The sequence below is a fragment of the Colius striatus genome, chromosome 8 (genome assembly GCF_028858725.1).
Source record: "Colius striatus isolate bColStr4 chromosome 8, bColStr4.1.hap1, whole genome shotgun sequence".
Classification (NCBI taxonomy): domain Eukaryota; kingdom Metazoa; phylum Chordata; class Aves; order Coliiformes; family Coliidae; genus Colius; species Colius striatus.
Genome location: NC_084766.1, coordinates 33,171,108 through 33,188,190, shown reverse-complemented (window position 1 = coordinate 33,188,190; position 17,083 = coordinate 33,171,108). Strand labels below are relative to the sequence as shown.

Here is a 17,083-nt window from a genome sequence, read left to right as displayed (position 1 = left end):
CCGCTACGCCGGGCTCTGGGCTCGGCCAGCGGGGGCCGAGGTTCCCGGCCGGGACGCGGCCGAGCAGCGGTGCCCCGGCCGTCCCAGCGCCGGCAGAGCCGCCACCGCCGCCCGGCCCGCGGCCGCGCGCCCCGCCCGCGCTCCGGGCCCCTTTCCGCTTCCGCCGGCGTCACGCGCGGGCGCGAGGCCGCCCTCCCTTTCCGGCCTCGCAGGCTGCCTGGCTGGAGCACGGAGCGACCCGCCGCCGCCGCCCTGTGAGGAGAGGCCGCCGCCATCATGCCGGTGTACTTCCAGCGGCCCGAGAATGCCCTGAAGCGGGCGAACGGTCAGTGCGGGCCGCCCCCCTACCGCCGGGTCGCCTCCCGCGCCCCTCTGCCCCGCGCCGCGGCGGGCGGCGTGCGCCGCTCGTGTGCCCCGGGGCCGCGCCGCGCCGTGCCCGCCCCTGGAGCCCCGCCGCCGGCCCCCCAGTGCGGCACGGCGCGGGGCCTCGGCCGGCGCCCGCCTGGTGCTGAGGAGAGACCGCCCGGGAGCGGCGCGGCGCCGCCGTGCCGCGAGGAAATGGCCGAGGCCTACCGGCGCCGGCCGCGCCGCATGGCGGAGGCGAGGCCCGGGCGGCCGCGGGGAGCGGGCCCGGCGCGGCTCCGCCTCCCGCTCCCCGGCGGGGCCCCCCGGCTGGCCGCGGGCGCAGGCGGTGGGCAGGCTCTGGGCGAAGGGGGGGTCGCGGCGGCGGGGACCTGAGGTGCCGAGCTGTGCGCGGCCTTGGGCGCAGCGGCGCCTCAGCCCGCGGCCCGGTCGCCGCCGCGCCCGCCGACGGGAAGGGCCTCTGCTGGATGGAGGCTTGGTGTGAGGCGTCCGGCCTGGCTCTCGCACCCACCCCGTGATGATTTCAAAACCGATCTGATCCCCGGCCCTGTTTTTCCATGTGAGCTCCGTATTTAGTAGCCCCATCCTTCATGTGACTTGGGTGAGAATGGTAATGATTAAACTCCTGAAATGCTGCGCAGGCTGATGCGTAAGTTTGTGCCTGGAATGGAAACCAAGGAGGACTGCGCCGTGGCTGTGTCTCACTGACAGCCACATATAAAGCTGGAATAGTTATATTTATCAGCTGTATCCTTTCAGGCTAAATATATGACTTTGACACTGTTGATTTTTTTTAAAACAGTACCCTATTTTAAGCACTTAGCAGGACCATTTAGACCCTTAATTGCCACAGGGCTGATTGCAGGATGACACTTACAGATGATGTATGGGTCTTGAAATGACAGCTGAAGAGGCTGTGTGGTCCAGGGACTATACATAATTCAAGTACTTGCTATTTTAACAAGAAAAAAACCATACTGCACGTCCTCAAGATTTCTAATCCAAAATTCATTGTAAAAGTCATTCCTATAAAAATAAAATGATGAAAGATAAAATCATCTTCAATCAACTTTGAAAGGTGAATTTATATTTTAGCAGTCACTGGGAAAGATGCATATACCTTAGCATATAAATGAGACTTCAGACCTTCAGATCTTAAAACTGTTGAAATGTGATGTTTTATTATTGGTTTCTTCGTATTAAAGAGCAGCTTTCCATTCACATCTCTTGCACTGCTCCAAGTGTACCAAATTCTGCCAAACTGAAGGAGTAGGGTTGAACTGAAGGATTAGAACTCAAGGAAACGTTCTCTAGACAGATGTTGGCAATCCCGAGACTTGGGAGACTGAAGGGAAAACACGACAAGCAACGTCAAGCGTTGCAAAATGTAGGGGCTTCATCTGACCATGGCCAAGTGTAATAAAGGGTGAGAAGTTGTACCCAAGGCCGATTGTATGTCACAGTTGAGCGTTAAACTGACATTTCAAATTGGAACACTCACTGCAGTTTCCAGAGTTTTGATGTTTTATATATAAAGCTTAAGTGAGTATTTAGGAGCACTTTATGCTTCAGGTCCTCAGTGACTTCAACATACACAGGAGATATTTGGAAATAAGAAGAGCTGGAATGATTGTAAATGATGTACAGATATGTGAGAAAGGCTGTTTCTCCTTATAAGCTGTGAATGTAGGTCAGTCAACCCTTAGCTACTGTTGCTGTCTGTTATTGTTTTATAGTCAAGAGTGTAATGCAACTTTAAGGAGTGTTTTATTATGGCAGATAGAGAATTTGTTCTCTATTAGAATAGCCATCAGCTGATGCATGACACCTTTGTCACCCTCTGTAATAACATACCTTTTCTGAGATGGAAAATGTAGCTTAATTCAGGATTTTAGATTAGCAGTAGGCGAATTCTTAGTGTGTATCAGCTTGTTCTTGTCCTCTTGGAGCTTCAGTTGCTGTTTTGGATACCTTTTAGCATTTTAAGTACTAGAAGAGAAAAAAAGAAAAAAAAATTGTACTCCTGAGAGCTATTTATTGGATGAGGCTTCACATTTTATCTGTTACAAATCTTTGTTTCCCTGGTGAGTCCTCATCTGGAGTCCTGTGTCCAGTTCTGGGCTCCCCAGCTCAAGGGGACAGGGAACTGCTGGAGAGAGGCCAGCACAGGGCCACCAGGATCATCAGGGGTCTGGAGCATCTTCCTTATGAGGAAAGGCTGTGGGATCTGGGACTGTTTAGTCTGGAGAAGAGAAGACTGAGGGGGGATCTCATTAATATTTACAAATATCTAAATGGTGGATGTCAGGAAGTTGGGACATCCCTTTTTTCTGTTGTATCTAGCGACAGGACAAGGGGTAATGGGATGAAGCTAGAACACAAAAAGTTCCATTTAAAGTTCCATTCTATTTTACTGTTGAAGTGAGGGAGCCCTGGCACAGACTGCCCAGGGAGGGTGTGGAGTCTCCTTTTCTGGAGGTTTTCAAAACCCGCCTGAACGTGTTCCTGTGGGACCTGCTTCCGCGGAGAGGTTGGACTGGATGGTCTCTAAAGGTCCCTTCCAACCACCACCATTCTATGATAATTTACAGAGTTTCTACTACAAGGCACAGTGAAGTGTGCTGCATTTGACTCTTCCTGATTCACTTTGTGTGTGCATTTACTACAGTCTGTTAAATTACTCTTAATTATTTGACTTACTCGTAAGAACTTGCTTTACCAGAGTTAATTAAAAGTTTTGGAACAATATGAATTCATTTTTGCTTTGTCCAGTTGGTTATCGACCTCTGAGAGTTGTGTCAGGAGTGGCCTGGCATTGCTGCAAGATTAAACTTGCCTTTCAAGTTTATTTTCATAAATGAAGAATTGGCAAGCTGAGCAGTAATTGTCTCAAAAGCGGCACTGAGACAGAATAACAGTGTAAATTATGGGATGGAGAATAGCTTTATTAAAACTCTTGATGTATAAAAAATACAGCTGAGCACTGTCATGCTGTAACCTGAATTATCTTTAACACTTTTTTTTCTGGAAAGGAACTTGCTCATTTTATGCACATTCATTAAATTAAGCCCTGAATATGTGCTGTTGTGATCTTTAAATTAAAACTGTGCTGTTGCTTTCAAAATCCATCTTTTAGCTGTGTTCAACTTCGATTCTAAGATTCCAGAACTTAGAAGTGCTGTCTAATCTCTGAGCACCTTGAGCAGGCCTCTTATCTTTAGGAATGCAGTGAGTTCCAAAGTACTTCATGGGCAGTACTGAGGCCTTAAGAATACACACATTTCCTTTTAGCTGGAGTCGACTTACCTTTTAAGAGTATTGATGGGTGCTATGTTTAGTGAAGGGCCTGTATGTGTACTGGTTGATGGCTGTTCTGCTTTGATATTTGCTTCTGGGTGGTTTGCTGTATTTCATACTGAGCAGAACGTGTAATGTATCATAGATGGGAGTTGCTGTGATGCTGAGAGATCCTGTTAGTAACAGCAGCTGCTTGAGGAATTAATAAATAGAGCACTGGTTTCAGCCCCAAGGCTGGTTTTATTAAAAAGTACCTGACCTTTCAATTGAACTGTAGCAGCTTTTAGTGTAACTGTTCCATAAACTATATCTGTAGACCACTCTGAGTTTAAAAAAATTCCACCAAACAACTTTTCTGAGTGAAGTTTGTTCCTTTCTTTCTTTCTTGGCTTGAGGGCAAGACTTTTTTAAAGCCAAATTCACTGGATGGTTTGCATCTTGTTGGATGACATTGGTAGGCACTGTACTACAAGCCTCATGATGTCTATATTTAATTGTCCTTGATGAAGCTAGCTTGGAATCTGGATGTATATATTAATATGTATGAAGTGCCCAGTCCTGCCTTGGTAGATGGAGAGCCATCTCTGCTGTCCTGAAGGTTTTTTGTTAACGGAGCAGTCTGCAACTGTTTGCTGGTTATGTCACTGAAGGACTGCCACTGCAGTTGCATCTGCCACCATTTTTGATATGACCAGCTAAACGAAACTATCAATGAACTTTGGTTAGAGTTGACTCACTTTAAAAGTTGGCAGTGTTAAGTGCAGAACCATATATGTTCTGGCTTGCAAGGCTTTCGCTGATTGAATTTTACTTTCAGAATTCCTTGAGGTTGGCAAAAAGCAGCCTGCCCTTGATGTTCTCTATGATGTTATGAAAAGTAAAAAACACCGAACATGGCAGAAAATTCACGAGCCGATTATGCTGAAGTACCTGGAACTCTGTGTGGATCTCCGCAAGAGTCACCTGGCCAAAGAAGGACTCTACCAGTACAAGAATATTTGCCAGCAGGTATGGCTTTGGAATTATGGGTTTTTTGGTATAAGTGTAGTATAAGTCAGCTGATATGATCTAAAAGTAACTCATTGGTCTGGAGTTAGAATTAATCAGCCTTTTAGATATTCCTGGGTTTGTGGCATTTATGTTTTAAATATTTGCTGCTTATTGTGGGTGGAAACATCTTCCCATTTTCTGCCTTTGGTGTAGGTGAACATCAAATCTTTGGAGGATGTTGTTCGAGCCTATCTAAAGTTAGCTGAAGAAAAAACAGAAGCAGCTAAGGAAGAATCCCAGCAGATGGTACTGGACATAGAAGACTTGGATAACATTCAGACTCCAGAAAGGTAGGTGGCCTGTCTTTAAAACCTATCAATTCACAGCAAAGGTATCCATGGAGGATGTTGTCAGTCCAGGGAACTGAGATATAAAGATAGTGGGTTTGAAATGGCATAACAACAGGGTCCTAGAGGTTCTAAAGGTAGGAAAAAACCCCAGAAATTTTGCATTGAATGAAATCTTAAGTCCAAGTAAAGAAAAATAAAGTAGTAAAGAATAGAAAACATGGATACAGTAGGAGCACTTCTGGGAATTGGGTCACTACTTTCTTGGGTCTGCTCAGATCTGCGTCTGTAGTGGTATTGGAGAGTCTACTACTGAAAGCTACTCAATATTAGTTGATGTACAAATGCTATGAATTATACCTGGCCAATTTAATTCCTGTGGTGATAACCTCCACTCTTTGTGACCACATTGTGCATGTGCAGACAAAAAAAAATACTAGTTTATACTTGCTTGGATAACTGATGAGGTAATAGAAGAAAGGGCATAAAAAATTAGAGTGTTATGATTAATTGGACAGATAACGAAAACAGAAGGAATGGGAAAAAAAAGATCAGTAGCTCCGTAGACCTTTCCTTGAAGGTAATGCCAGGTAAGGATGAAACTACTCACCAGCTCTGTGAGAAGTCACAGTTCTGTTGTCAGGATGTTTTATGTGAGAACTTGCACTGGTGAAAAGCCAGGTGATTCTTTGTGAGTTTTGCATTCTGGGTGCACTGTTCAGCAGAAAGGGGTTGGTGTGGGTCATAGTGCTGACTTTGTCTCAGTGCCTTGGGAATACTTTCCACTCTTGCATTTCTGAGTGAGGGAATACAGTTACGTCTGTGAAATGTCAGGTCATCATATCCTACTTCTGACATCTTTAAGCATCTTTTCTGTGTCAGATTGTTTCAAGGATTTGGTATTTTAATGTAAATATTCTAGTTCTTGCTGCCTGCAGATCATAAGGCACACATTGCTTGTGTCATATGTCAACAAGGAGTGAGCTCTCTCTGGCAGCGTTGCTGGTGACTAAAAAGGAAGTTTCAGCAAGTAGGAAAGTATCTGAGTAGACACTGATACTTGAGTCTAACAGAGGTACAGTGCACAGCTCCCTGGTAGCAGAGGGAAGGTGAAAATCCTGGAATTGGTTTCCTTTGGCTTCCTTACTGTGTGAAGGATACAAAAGCTCCTCATGTCTCTTCCCGCTGAAGCTTGTACATGTCAGTCATTCATATATGCAGGTGCCAAAGTTTGAAATCTTAACAGCAAAAAAAGTTATCTATATCCTTTATATTCTATGAGATTCATCCAGTGTCATCTTAGATCTTGGTAAGAAAAATTGATGAGAACTGTGTGGAATAAACCACTTTTTTTCTACCTCCCCTTCCCCCCTGCCCCAACTGTAGCGTTCTTTTGAGTGCTGTAAGTGGAGAAGACACTCAGGATCGTACTGACCGACTGCTCTTGACACCCTGGGTTAAATTTCTGTGGGAATCATACAGACAATGTCTGGATCTTCTCCGAAATAATTCTCGTGTGGAACGCCTGTACCATGACATCGCACAGCAAGGTAAGGGGAAAAGGTGGAATCTTAGAGTATAACGAGGTCTGGGACTTCTGTAGGATCTAAAACTAGAAAATTAAAGGCTGTTTCTATTTGAATATTGCTTCAGCCTTGTAAATAAGTTGACCTCTTACGCATATGTAACGTACACATGTAGTATGCTTAAAATTAACAGAGGTTCCTTAAAAGTTCCTGAGGTTTCTGGACACTGATCTTTCCTTGTAACAGAACCCATAAAGAAAAGGTTATTTCTCTCATGCCAAGAAGCCGAGAATTACTGGTGCTGTGTCTCTGTTGGTTTTCTAATTTACTGATCAAAATTAGTTGTGTTTTCACTTTATGATCCAGATTGAGAAATGCATCTCCCATTATAATATTCTCTGGCAGCTAATTTGAGAACTAGTGTACACAAAAGGAGTCTGTAGTATTACGATGTGCTGCCAGTTTTGACACAGGTGTAACTTAGGAAAATACGGTGCAGAAGGTAAGAGGAGAAAAGCCTAACCTGACTCTTTCTGGCATTATTCTCCAAAAACTGACTTTATAAGAATGAATACTTACATGTTAATGTTTGCTAACAGGTGAGGTGTTTTTCTTTGTATGGTTGTTTTTCTTTCTCTTAGAAAAAGAGAATCTGTCAGGTTTTTAACGACACATCCAAATTGTGCAAGTACATTAGGAAAGATGACTGTCAGTTGAGTTCTAGGCGCTTAGTGCATTTCAGTCTTTGTGCTACAGTGTTGGGACTTCCATTTATGCCTGTTTCTGGTAGACATACTTCAGAGTTTTCAGAGTGGCAGTGACAAAGCAAGTGTTCCCTGGGCTTCTTAGGCTTAATTATGTACAAATATCTACATTGTTTTGAGGTCAAGATGGAAGTGCTCTGCATTGTCACTTATTCTGTGTGACATGTTGCATCTCCTTTGACATGTCATTGAGCTGTAAATGAAGATTCCTTAAACATACTGTTTTACATATTTGAGTCCCATTTAGAACTACCATTAGTGAGCATTCTTCATTGATATTGTTCATTTTTGCAGCTTTCAAGTTCTGCCTGCAGTACACACGTAAAGCTGAGTTCCGCAAACTCTGCGATAACCTGCGAATGCACTTGGGCCAGATCCAGCGTCATCATAACCAAAGTACAGCAATCAACCTCAACAATCCTGACAGTCAGTCCATGCACTTGGAGACCAGGCTTGTGCAGCTTGACAGTGCTATTAGCATGGAGCTGTGGCAGGTATGCAGCAGGGCTCCTGTAATCACACTGTAGTCTACAGCCTTTCCAGAATCTCTTCCACACAGATCATGTTTCATGGTGTACATACTCCAAGGTAAAGATGGGCTCAGAGCTAAAGAATAAAGTTTTAGTATCTGAAATGTGGTGCTGTTTGCATATTCAGTATTTATCCTGATGTTCCTGCAGAGCATTTCAAACAAAGCTTCTGCTGGTACTAGTAGAGGGTGAAGTAGCTGAAGTCACTTTGGGTTATGAAAGTGAGAAATCGATGATAACGCTTTAGTGTCTGACATCTTTCATTCTCATGAGCTAGATCACTGGGAAGTGATTGGTAAACATTAAACCCTGCCCTGACATTGCTGGTTGAATTATGTTATTTGGGGCACCGTCAAAGCAAATTTTTCAAGGACTTAATTTGCTTTTCCAAGCTTCCCAACATCAATTTTCTTAAAAACCTAAGGTTATCACTTTTGGTTGTGTGAATTTGGAGACTGTTCTCTGTTGTTTGCTTTTTTGGTAGGTAAGTAATTACATGCATGACATTTCCAAGATTGTATGTGTCTGTAGGGAAACTATACCCAGTTTTGATCACAAAAGTTTTTTTCATGAAGAACAGTAAACCCAGTAAATAGTAGAATTGGTATAATACTAAAACTAGAATTTTTGTTATTCTGATTGGGGTTTTTGTCCCTCTTGATTTTGTAGCTTGACAATCTGAAAGAAACCACTTTGCAAAGGATGGAAAAAACTAATCCTTAACTACCAAATTCCAAGCAGACAGTTAAAGGATTTGCAATATGTCCAAATAGTTACTAGGAAAAACCTGCTTTGTTTTGTGTAGCTTGTGAAATTGCAGGTCAGAACTCTCACTGGTATTAAATATATTGCAGTGTTCCAACCTTTAGTGAACATGTATTTTTCCCTTTTCTTGAGGTTACAAAAAAATTCCTGAAAGTAGTGTATTTGACTTGTTTTTTAGGAAGCTTTCAAAGCAGTGGAAGATATTCATGGGCTATTTGCACTGTCTAAGAAACCACCCAAACCACAGCTGATGGCAAATTACTATCACAAAGTTTCAACTGTCTTCTGGAAATCAGGAAACGCTCTTTTTCATGCATCCACACTTCATCGACTTTATCACTTGTCGAGAGAAATGCGAAAGAATCTCACACAAGAGGAGATGCAGAGGTGGGGAAAGATACTCAGTGTGATCTTAGATTCTGTTTTTAACCCTGTAGGATCAAAGATAAACTAAATTGTTCCCTGAAAGATAGAGATGATACGTGTGGCTGCGAGCAGCTCTCCTTAAAGTGGCCAGTACTAGTTGCCTCGAAACCTAGAGCAAGAAGGATATTTTACAAAGCTACAGTGTAAATAATTTAAACACCAGGATGACCTTAATTAAGCTTCCTTCTCTATAACTGATTGGGAAGTTAAACAAGTTAATAAGTCTATGTTTTACTTCCTTTTTATCTTCTCAGTGATATTTGCATCACAAGACTTCATGATAACTGTTATAAACTTTAATACATAAAAGCCTGTATAGTCAAATGGCCTTTGGTAATAAGTATGATACTGGCCAGGCTTTTAAGGCATGCAGAATCATTGACTTAATTAACCTCTGAGGTTTGTGTACAGACATGTATAGAAACAGAATCTGTGGGAAGAAGCACTTTATGCAAATTCTTATATTCCTGTTCATCTGGCTACTAAGGTGGCAGTTCAGATATTTAGTGTAATGTGTATTGTGACATCAAAAGACACATCTGGCTTGCACAGTACATCTTAAAAATCAATGCAGTCAAAATGACTGGTGTAGATTTGCAGCTAAAATGAGTTTGAAAAGGTGCTGTTTTCATTATTTTATAGGATTTTGATATTCACAGAGGCAGGTTCAATTTCTGAGCATTTCTCTGTGTGTATATAGATAGAATTGCACACATATGTAAGTAATAAAGAGGTGTTAACCAAAATCTTTCCCCTGGCTGCTGAAGAATACATTCTGTAGACTGTGCAGTTGGCATCTTTTCTGTTATTGCTGGTATTTTTACACAGTTTTGCATCATAAGTGCTACTCATCCTACTCTTCAGTTAGCAAATATATGAGAAGAGTTTCATTAGTGTTCCCTTCCAGTTCATCTTTTGTGGCTACACTTTGTCCACAGGATGTCTACTCGGGTCCTTTTGGCTACTCTGTCAATTCCTATAACTCCTGAGAGAACTGATATCGCTCGCCTGCTGGATATGGATGGCATCATTGTGGAGAAGCAGCGGCGGCTGGCAACCTTGCTGGGTCTTCAGGCCCCACCTACACGTGGCAGCCTTATTAATGATATGGTAGGTGCTGGTGTTCAGACAAGAACACCAACTGGATGAATTTTGACAAGGCCAAGTGCTGGGCCCTGCACTTGGGCAACAATAGCCACATGCAATGCTACAGGCTTGGTTGGACATGTGTGGCTGGAAAGCTGTGTAGTGGAAAAGGACCTGGGGGGTGTTAGTTGACAGCAGCTGAACATGAGCCAACAGTGTGCCCAGGTGGCCAAGAAGGCCAATGGCATCCTGGCTTGTATCAGCAATAGTGTGGCCAACAGGAAGAGGAAGTGGTTGTTCCCCTGTATTGGGCACTGGTGAGGCTGCAGCTAGAGGGCTGTGTTCAGTGTTGGGCCCCTCACACCAAGAAAGACACTGAGGGGCTGGAGTGTGTCCAGAGCCAGGCACCAGAGCTGGGGAAGGGGCTGGAGCACACTTCTAATGGGGAGCAGGTGAGGGAATGGGGGTATTTAGTCTGGAGAAGTGGAGGCTGAGAAGCAACATGATCACTCTCTACAACTCCCTGACGGGAGGTTGTAGCAAGGTGGGGGTCAGTCTCCCAAATAACAAAGGATGAGACGAGGAAATGACCTCAAGTTGTCTCAGAAGAGGTTTAGACTGGAGATGAGGAAGAGCTTTTTCCTTGAGAGGGCTGTCACACTGTCCCAGGATGCCCAGGGAGGTGAGGAAGTCACCATTCATGGAAATATTTAAAGCTGTGTAGCTGAGGGCTGTGGGTTAGTGATGAGCTGGGCAGAGTGAAATTGGTTGTTAGACTCAATGATCGTAAAGGTCTTTTCCAGCCAAAATGAATCTGTGATTCTGTAAACATTGATTCCTCTTTATGGACAGCTTTCCTTCTAGAGCACTGCATTTAGTTATGGGACAGCAGTTTCTAAGTTAAAACAGCCTTATGGTTAATTGTGTGACTTGCATTATAGCAAGTTTCATGTTCACAAGAAGGGCTGTTTGGAAGTGACAGCAATAACAGGAGGCCTGCATGCTGGTGTTTGTGAGTCAGGTTCAATGGTGTCCTTTATGTTACCCAAACAACAAATGTCTTTTTGAAGCTGTGAGGGGTGTGAAAAGATCTGAGCTAGAATTGGATTTGCAATAAACTGAACTAAATGTTTCTTTTTCTATTCTAAATGTATTTTGGTTAAGCACAGGTCAGTTACCAAATAGCAGACTGTAAAGGACCTATGTGATAATGAAGACTTCCTTGTGTGTAATTAGTAAGGGAAGCTGTATTCACCTGTCTTCAGGCCTTCCCAGATACTCATAAACAAATTAGGTATTCAATCACAATTAGGTATTTTCAGAAGATATTTGACTCTCTTGCAGTCATTTGCATATATGCCTAAAACCTCACATTCAGGGTTCATTGTAAAATTTGCAGTAATTCTTCTGGCACCTCTCCCGTTTGCCTTAAAAACCACAATTTAAAACTTCAGAAGTTTCCTCATGAACATGTGTGGTTTTAGTTTGGAAGTGGGCCTGAATCTATGTCATAGGACTTACATCTTAGAAATGGTTGATAAGTTGAGGATGGGATTCTAGTCTGAATTATTTCTCTTGTGTGTATCTTTTTTTTCTACTTTTCCATTTTTAAATAGAACCAATTTAGTGTACAGTGTAGAGTTGTTATCATTGCAATTAAGAATGCCATAATAAGAAATATGTAGTCACCTGTATGAGGTAGTAGGTACACGTGGTGCCTACTTAACTTCCTGAGTATAACATTCTTAAAGCATGACTCTTTGTTAATATTGCATTTCTTTTGAGATCTTTGGGTTTTTTGTTGACTGTAGGTAAGGTTCAACGTAGTGCAATATGTTGTTCCAGAAGTGAAAGAACTTTACAATTGGCTTGAAGTAGACTTTCACCCTCTCAAGTTATGTGGCCGTGTCAGCAAGGTAAGTTTTGTAGTGCTGTGTGTATAGCAGTTTGTCTTAGCTAATAGTCTGTTGTTTGAGTATTGATTTGTAGTAGATAGCAACTAGCACTTTGCTGTTGTCAGAATTGTCAGTAGTTGGCTTTATTTGATCCAGTTCCATTACAATGACTTGCAACATCCAATACATGTAACACACCAGAATAAAAATGAATGCAGATTTCTAGAGTGCTATTCAGAGGGCCTTTATAAAGGTGCAGAGTTTTGAGAGCCTAGCAAAAGGTCTTGTGGGTGGGGATGGTACAGAGTTACATTTCATTTGGAAATGGAGGAATGAGAAAACTGTGCACATGTGCATGTACATTTAAGTGGGTTATTCAGGAAGTGGAGAAACACTAATGACTGGTTTTACTATTAAAATATAGAGTGTTTGGAGGTAAAATAAAGTGAGAGTCTGTAAGGTTAATGTAAAATCTGCAGTTGATCAAGCACGTCACGTTCTTTTTCTTTGATAGTGGGAACAAAGATATTTGAGGTGCTAAAAAGGACTTGAAGGTAAATTAGCAGTGTGGTAAATGTTGCCAATACTGTCAGTCACCTTCACACAAAAGATGTTAGTTATCATTATAAATAAAAGTGTTCTGATCAGAAAGTGCACTTCAGTAAAACAGGGTAAGATCTGGACAGGAGTGCTGTTTTTTCATGAGCTTTAAACCATAAGTATTTAAAAGCTACACCTTATACTTTAATGTTTAAGCTTTTAAGGTTGTGCAGATAGAGTAACTTTTCAGAATTTTGGTAGGTTCTGAACTGGGTGAAAGACCAAGCTGAAAAGGAGCCTGAACTGCAACTGTATATTCCTCACCTGCAGAACAATACCATTCTTCGCCTCCTGCAGCAGGTATGAGTAAAGAAAATGTATGTTCATAGGTATATGGAAGTTAGAAAATGCTTTGGAAGAACATTAAGTTACAAACTTAATGCTGAAGCATTCTTTTTGTTCACATCAAATGGAAGACCACTGACTAAAATACTACTTTTTCCATTATATAACCTGTACCTTCAGGTTTGTACATCCTTTAGGTACAGCCATAGTACCTGTATGTAATAGGGACTGCATACAGTGGTGTAATCTCTTACCTAGATCTTCTTCATTAACCATCTAGGGCATCTCATTTAAGGTAATTCATTGTTTCTTAGAACTTTGAGTGGAGCAAGATTTGGGTGGGATGTGTGGTTCTTAATGTTTTTGTGTGCTTAGGCATTTTGTAAGATGCACATTTCATTGACCTGCTTTCCTTTCCAGTGACGAGCAGCGTTATTTCTGATGTGCTAAAGAAATACATGAAGGCTAATTAGCAGCATAGCTGAATGTAGTTACTGCTGCCAGTCTCCTTCATACAAAGAAGCCATCAGGAATAGCATTTAGTCTTAGGTTAAGTTGAAACACAGTAGAGAAATGAAACTGTATTTATAGGTACACATTCATTTGTTGACAATTTAATAAATTAGCTTTCTAGCCCATACAACAGCTTGTATTTCTTGTCTGTTTAGTGAGGAAAATTACCCAATGTTTCTGTTCACATACAGGTGGCCCAGATTTATCAAAGCATTGAGTTTTCTCGCCTGACTACCCTGGTTCCTTTTGTTGATGCTTTCCAACTGGAACGTAATATTGTTGATGCAGCCAGACATTGTGACTTACAAGTAAGTGCTGTAAAAAGATTTCTGTGAAATGATGTGTGAATTCATGTGTATCCATGCTGATGAAAACCAACTGGTTGACATGGAACCCATAGGAGACAGTTGATTTTGGTAGATGGAGATAAACTAGAGTAAGAGATGGATGTGACAGTGTACTAAGAACTGTTTGCGTGTATTTTTTGAGTCAGCAACAAACAATATGAGACGAGTAGAAGTGAAAGTTCAAGTAAAATAAGCTGAAATGTGCCCAGTCATTTAGTCCAACATATCCTAAAGCAAGTCTAGCAAATAGGAATGTGAATTTCTGAGTGTGCTGAATTAGTTGTGCAAGACTGAAGAGCTGGCAGTTGCTGATGTTGGGTTTTGTCTAACCAAGTGACTGAAGTAAAACACCTGGTGTCTGAGATGTGTCAACTGCTGTTCAAGATTGTATTATTGGTAAAGTACTGGAAGAACAACAACCTGTAATGAAATGTTTAACTTGCTGAATAGATACAAGTAGTTTCTAGTAGAGGTTTCTTTGTGATTGCACATTTAGGGTTTTAGTTGAGATTGCAGTGCTTGTTTCATAGAATCATTGAAAGTTCAACCTCTTCCATTGCTTCTGTTTGTTTGTGTTTTGTTGCTTTTGTTAATAAACCATGGAACTCAAGCTTTTATTCATGGTGCTAACTTGGCATTTGTCATAGTCAGGTATAGCTACAACTTTTTAAAAGTCATTTCTGCTTATAGTATCTATTGACTCATATTGGTCATAGACAGAGCAACAGACACATTGTTTAATAACTCATACAATCCCTTTTCTTCCCATTTTTTGTTGCAAAGGTTCGCCTTGATCATACTACCCGAACACTGAGTTTTGGCTCAGATTTGAATTACAGTACTCGAGAAGATGCTCCACTAGGCCCTCAACTACAAAGCATGCCTTCTGAGCAAATTAGAAATCAACTGACTGCTATGTCCTCAGCTCTGGCTAAGGCTCTTGCGGTCATTAAGCCTCCTCACTTACTGGTAAGTCACTTTAAGGCTTCTGAAAATGTTGACAAGTTCTGACATTTCCCTCATGGATGTTGTGTGATGTTTCTCTGTTGCCCTTATGCAGCCTTTTGGATCTTTTTTTCCTTTTGGGTTTTGGGGTTTATTTTTGCCTCTTGTTGGATTTTTCTGTTTCCTGTTGTTTTCTTACTTATCTGGTCAACTGCTCCTTCGAGTAGTCTGTTCTCAGTGCAGCAGTAATCAGTGTTGCTACTGCTGTTCCTTCCCTCCAGAACAAAGCCTTTGATCCTTGATGTATTAATTTATACAAATGCAGTGGAGCACTAATGTGTCTTTTAATGACAAGATATCCTTCTGCATCTGTTACGTACTCTCTTGCTCTAATAGATCTAAACTTTCTGGTTTAGCAAGACAAGCTTGTTAGGAAGTTGTGAGATCGTACCTGAAGCAGTTTATACCTTTCTTTGACATAGGAAAGACAGTGAGCTGTTGAATGATTAATTTAGCAAGACACTGCAAGGAGTAGAGTAGGTAGCAATTTGTGCTTTTGTACACTCGTTTATTTTCAGAAGCATGCTGCTCTGTTTTTCAGAGCATTGTAGTAGTGATCTCTCATCGAATTTGACAATGTTGATGGACTGCATTGAAATACTTGTGTGCGAAGTATAAATGTGAGCTAAGAACACAACATTTTATACCAAAGCTTGTATCTTAATTCATGTATTTGCTCAGATTAAGTGTACCTTTTCAGTTCATTTTTTTTTTTCAGCCTGGTGGTAGTCAGCTATTTATGCTTGTGGAGAAGAATAAGTCATTCTTAAATGCACCCAACTAGTTAGTGTTAGTCATAACTATAAAATCACATCAAAATGTACACAAGAGGCCTGAGCTGGAACTGCCAGTCTTGCATATATCAGGTGCAGGATATACAAAATAATAACTTACCTGTATATGAGTCTCCAGAGCTAGGATTTGTTTCAACTTCTGCATGCATTTTTGAGCATATCAGCCTGCTTGCTTTATTCTTCCTGGAGAAAATGCTGTTGTGAAGAACCTGGAATGTAGCATCGTAGTGGAATTTAAAAGCATGACAAAAGATCCCCTAAGTCAAGAACTGACCTGTCCTTGTCACTCTCTGTCCTCCTCAACAGGGCTGTTGGCTTCAAGGTTGGACTCACTGATGAGCTCACATTTCAGGTTCTCCAGAGCCCTGTAGGAGCAAGGTGTAAAGCAATCTCAGACTTCCAACGGGTTTTGTCTGTGACAAGTTAAACCTTCTGAGAGTTCAGTGCAGGGCCACAAAGATGATTAAAGGAGTGGAGCATCTCCCTTCTGATGAAAGGCTGAGGAAGCTGGGGCTCTTCAGCTTGGAGGAGACTGAGGGGTGACCTCATTGATGTTTAAAAATACGTAAAGGCTGGGTGTGAGGAGGATGGAGCCAGGCTGTTCTCAGTGGTGACCAATGATCGCACAAAGGGCAACAGGTACAATCTGGAACGTGAGAGATTCCAATGAAACACAAGGCAAAACTTCTTCCCTGTTCAGGTGAGGGAGCACTGGAAGGGGCTGCCCAGATGGGCTGTGGAGTCTCATTCTCTGGAGACATTTCAAACCCACCTGGACAAGTTCCTGTGTGACCTACTCTAGGTGGTCCTGCTCTGGCAGAGGGGTTGTACTGGATGAGCTTTTGAGGTCCCTTCCAACCCTTAAGATTCTGTGATTCTCTTAGAAGAGCAGTGGTAATTTTTTCTTTTGCTTTATGAGAGATTTCATAGCAACCATACAAAAGGTTTTTTCCATATGGAAGAAGGGCTGATAGCAGGGTGTATGCCTTCATTCTTCATTGGGGTGCAAATACTAACTGATATTCTTCAAATAGAAACACACAAAGTAGGGCTATGTCATGACACTTAATGCTACCCTATTTACGTTGGCTTGAATGTATTTTAACTGGTTTATAGTGTTTAAGATAAAAATATTCCCATGTAGGCTTTCCCCTAAAATGATTTTATTTGTCTTTGATATTAGATGGATTGTTGGTTGAAGCAAAAGTCATCCTTTATGTGGCTGTTCACAGATAGAAATGACAAAATAGTCTTTACTTGACACGTTCCTACAGTTTGTGAGTAAGACATAAAGGCTAGTGATGATGCCTGTGAAATTGGGTGCAGTGTCAAGCTTAATACCAATCTATGTGGTTAGAGAAGCTACAGAACAAGCTGATATCCTTTGCTGCTGAGGCTAAAACTTCTCCCTTTTTTCAAGTGCTTAAAAACTTTGTGAAGTTTGTTAGAATTTACAAAATCATAAAATTCATCTGAAACTGAAAGGATCACAACCTAAAAGTTTTTGTGTTTATGGCACTTTCATTTATCTTTAAATGTTTGCAGATCTG

At 41.8% G+C, this 17,083-nt stretch overlaps 1 protein-coding gene and 2 non-coding genes across 4 annotated transcripts in view; all 3 read left to right on the top strand.

Moving 5' to 3' along the window:
• The first annotated feature begins 186 nt into the window (after positions 1 to 186).
• Positions 187 to 17,083, top strand: part of EIF3A (eukaryotic translation initiation factor 3 subunit A) — a 33,060-nt gene continuing 16,163 nt past the window's right edge. Inside the window, exons 1-11 of one of the 2 annotated variants that reach the window (XM_062001821.1) lie at positions 187 to 325; positions 4,478 to 4,668; positions 4,864 to 5,000; positions 6,384 to 6,547; positions 7,582 to 7,781; positions 8,761 to 8,969; positions 9,947 to 10,118; positions 11,906 to 12,010; positions 12,791 to 12,889; positions 13,579 to 13,695; positions 14,518 to 14,703. In XM_062001821.1, coding sequence (XP_061857805.1) covers positions 277 to 325; positions 4,478 to 4,668; positions 4,864 to 5,000; positions 6,384 to 6,547; positions 7,582 to 7,781; positions 8,761 to 8,969; positions 9,947 to 10,118; positions 11,906 to 12,010; positions 12,791 to 12,889; positions 13,579 to 13,695; positions 14,518 to 14,703 — 1,629 coding nt within the window. In that variant the 5' untranslated portion in view covers positions 187 to 276. Of the gene's footprint in view, positions 326 to 701; positions 923 to 4,477; positions 4,669 to 4,863; positions 5,001 to 6,383; positions 6,548 to 7,581; positions 7,782 to 8,760; positions 8,970 to 9,946; positions 10,119 to 11,905; positions 12,011 to 12,790; positions 12,890 to 13,578; positions 13,696 to 14,517; positions 14,704 to 17,083 lie in introns of those variants that run through there. The other variant, XM_062001822.1, reaches the window with a different exon arrangement.
• On the top strand, positions 12,475 to 12,598 carry LOC133626003 (small nucleolar RNA SNORA19). The gene has a single exon (XR_009819223.1). It is a non-coding gene; the product is annotated as a small nucleolar RNA SNORA19 (small nucleolar RNA).
• Positions 13,262 to 13,394, top strand: LOC133626002 (small nucleolar RNA SNORA19). Its single transcript, XR_009819222.1, has one exon. It is a non-coding gene; the product is annotated as a small nucleolar RNA SNORA19 (small nucleolar RNA).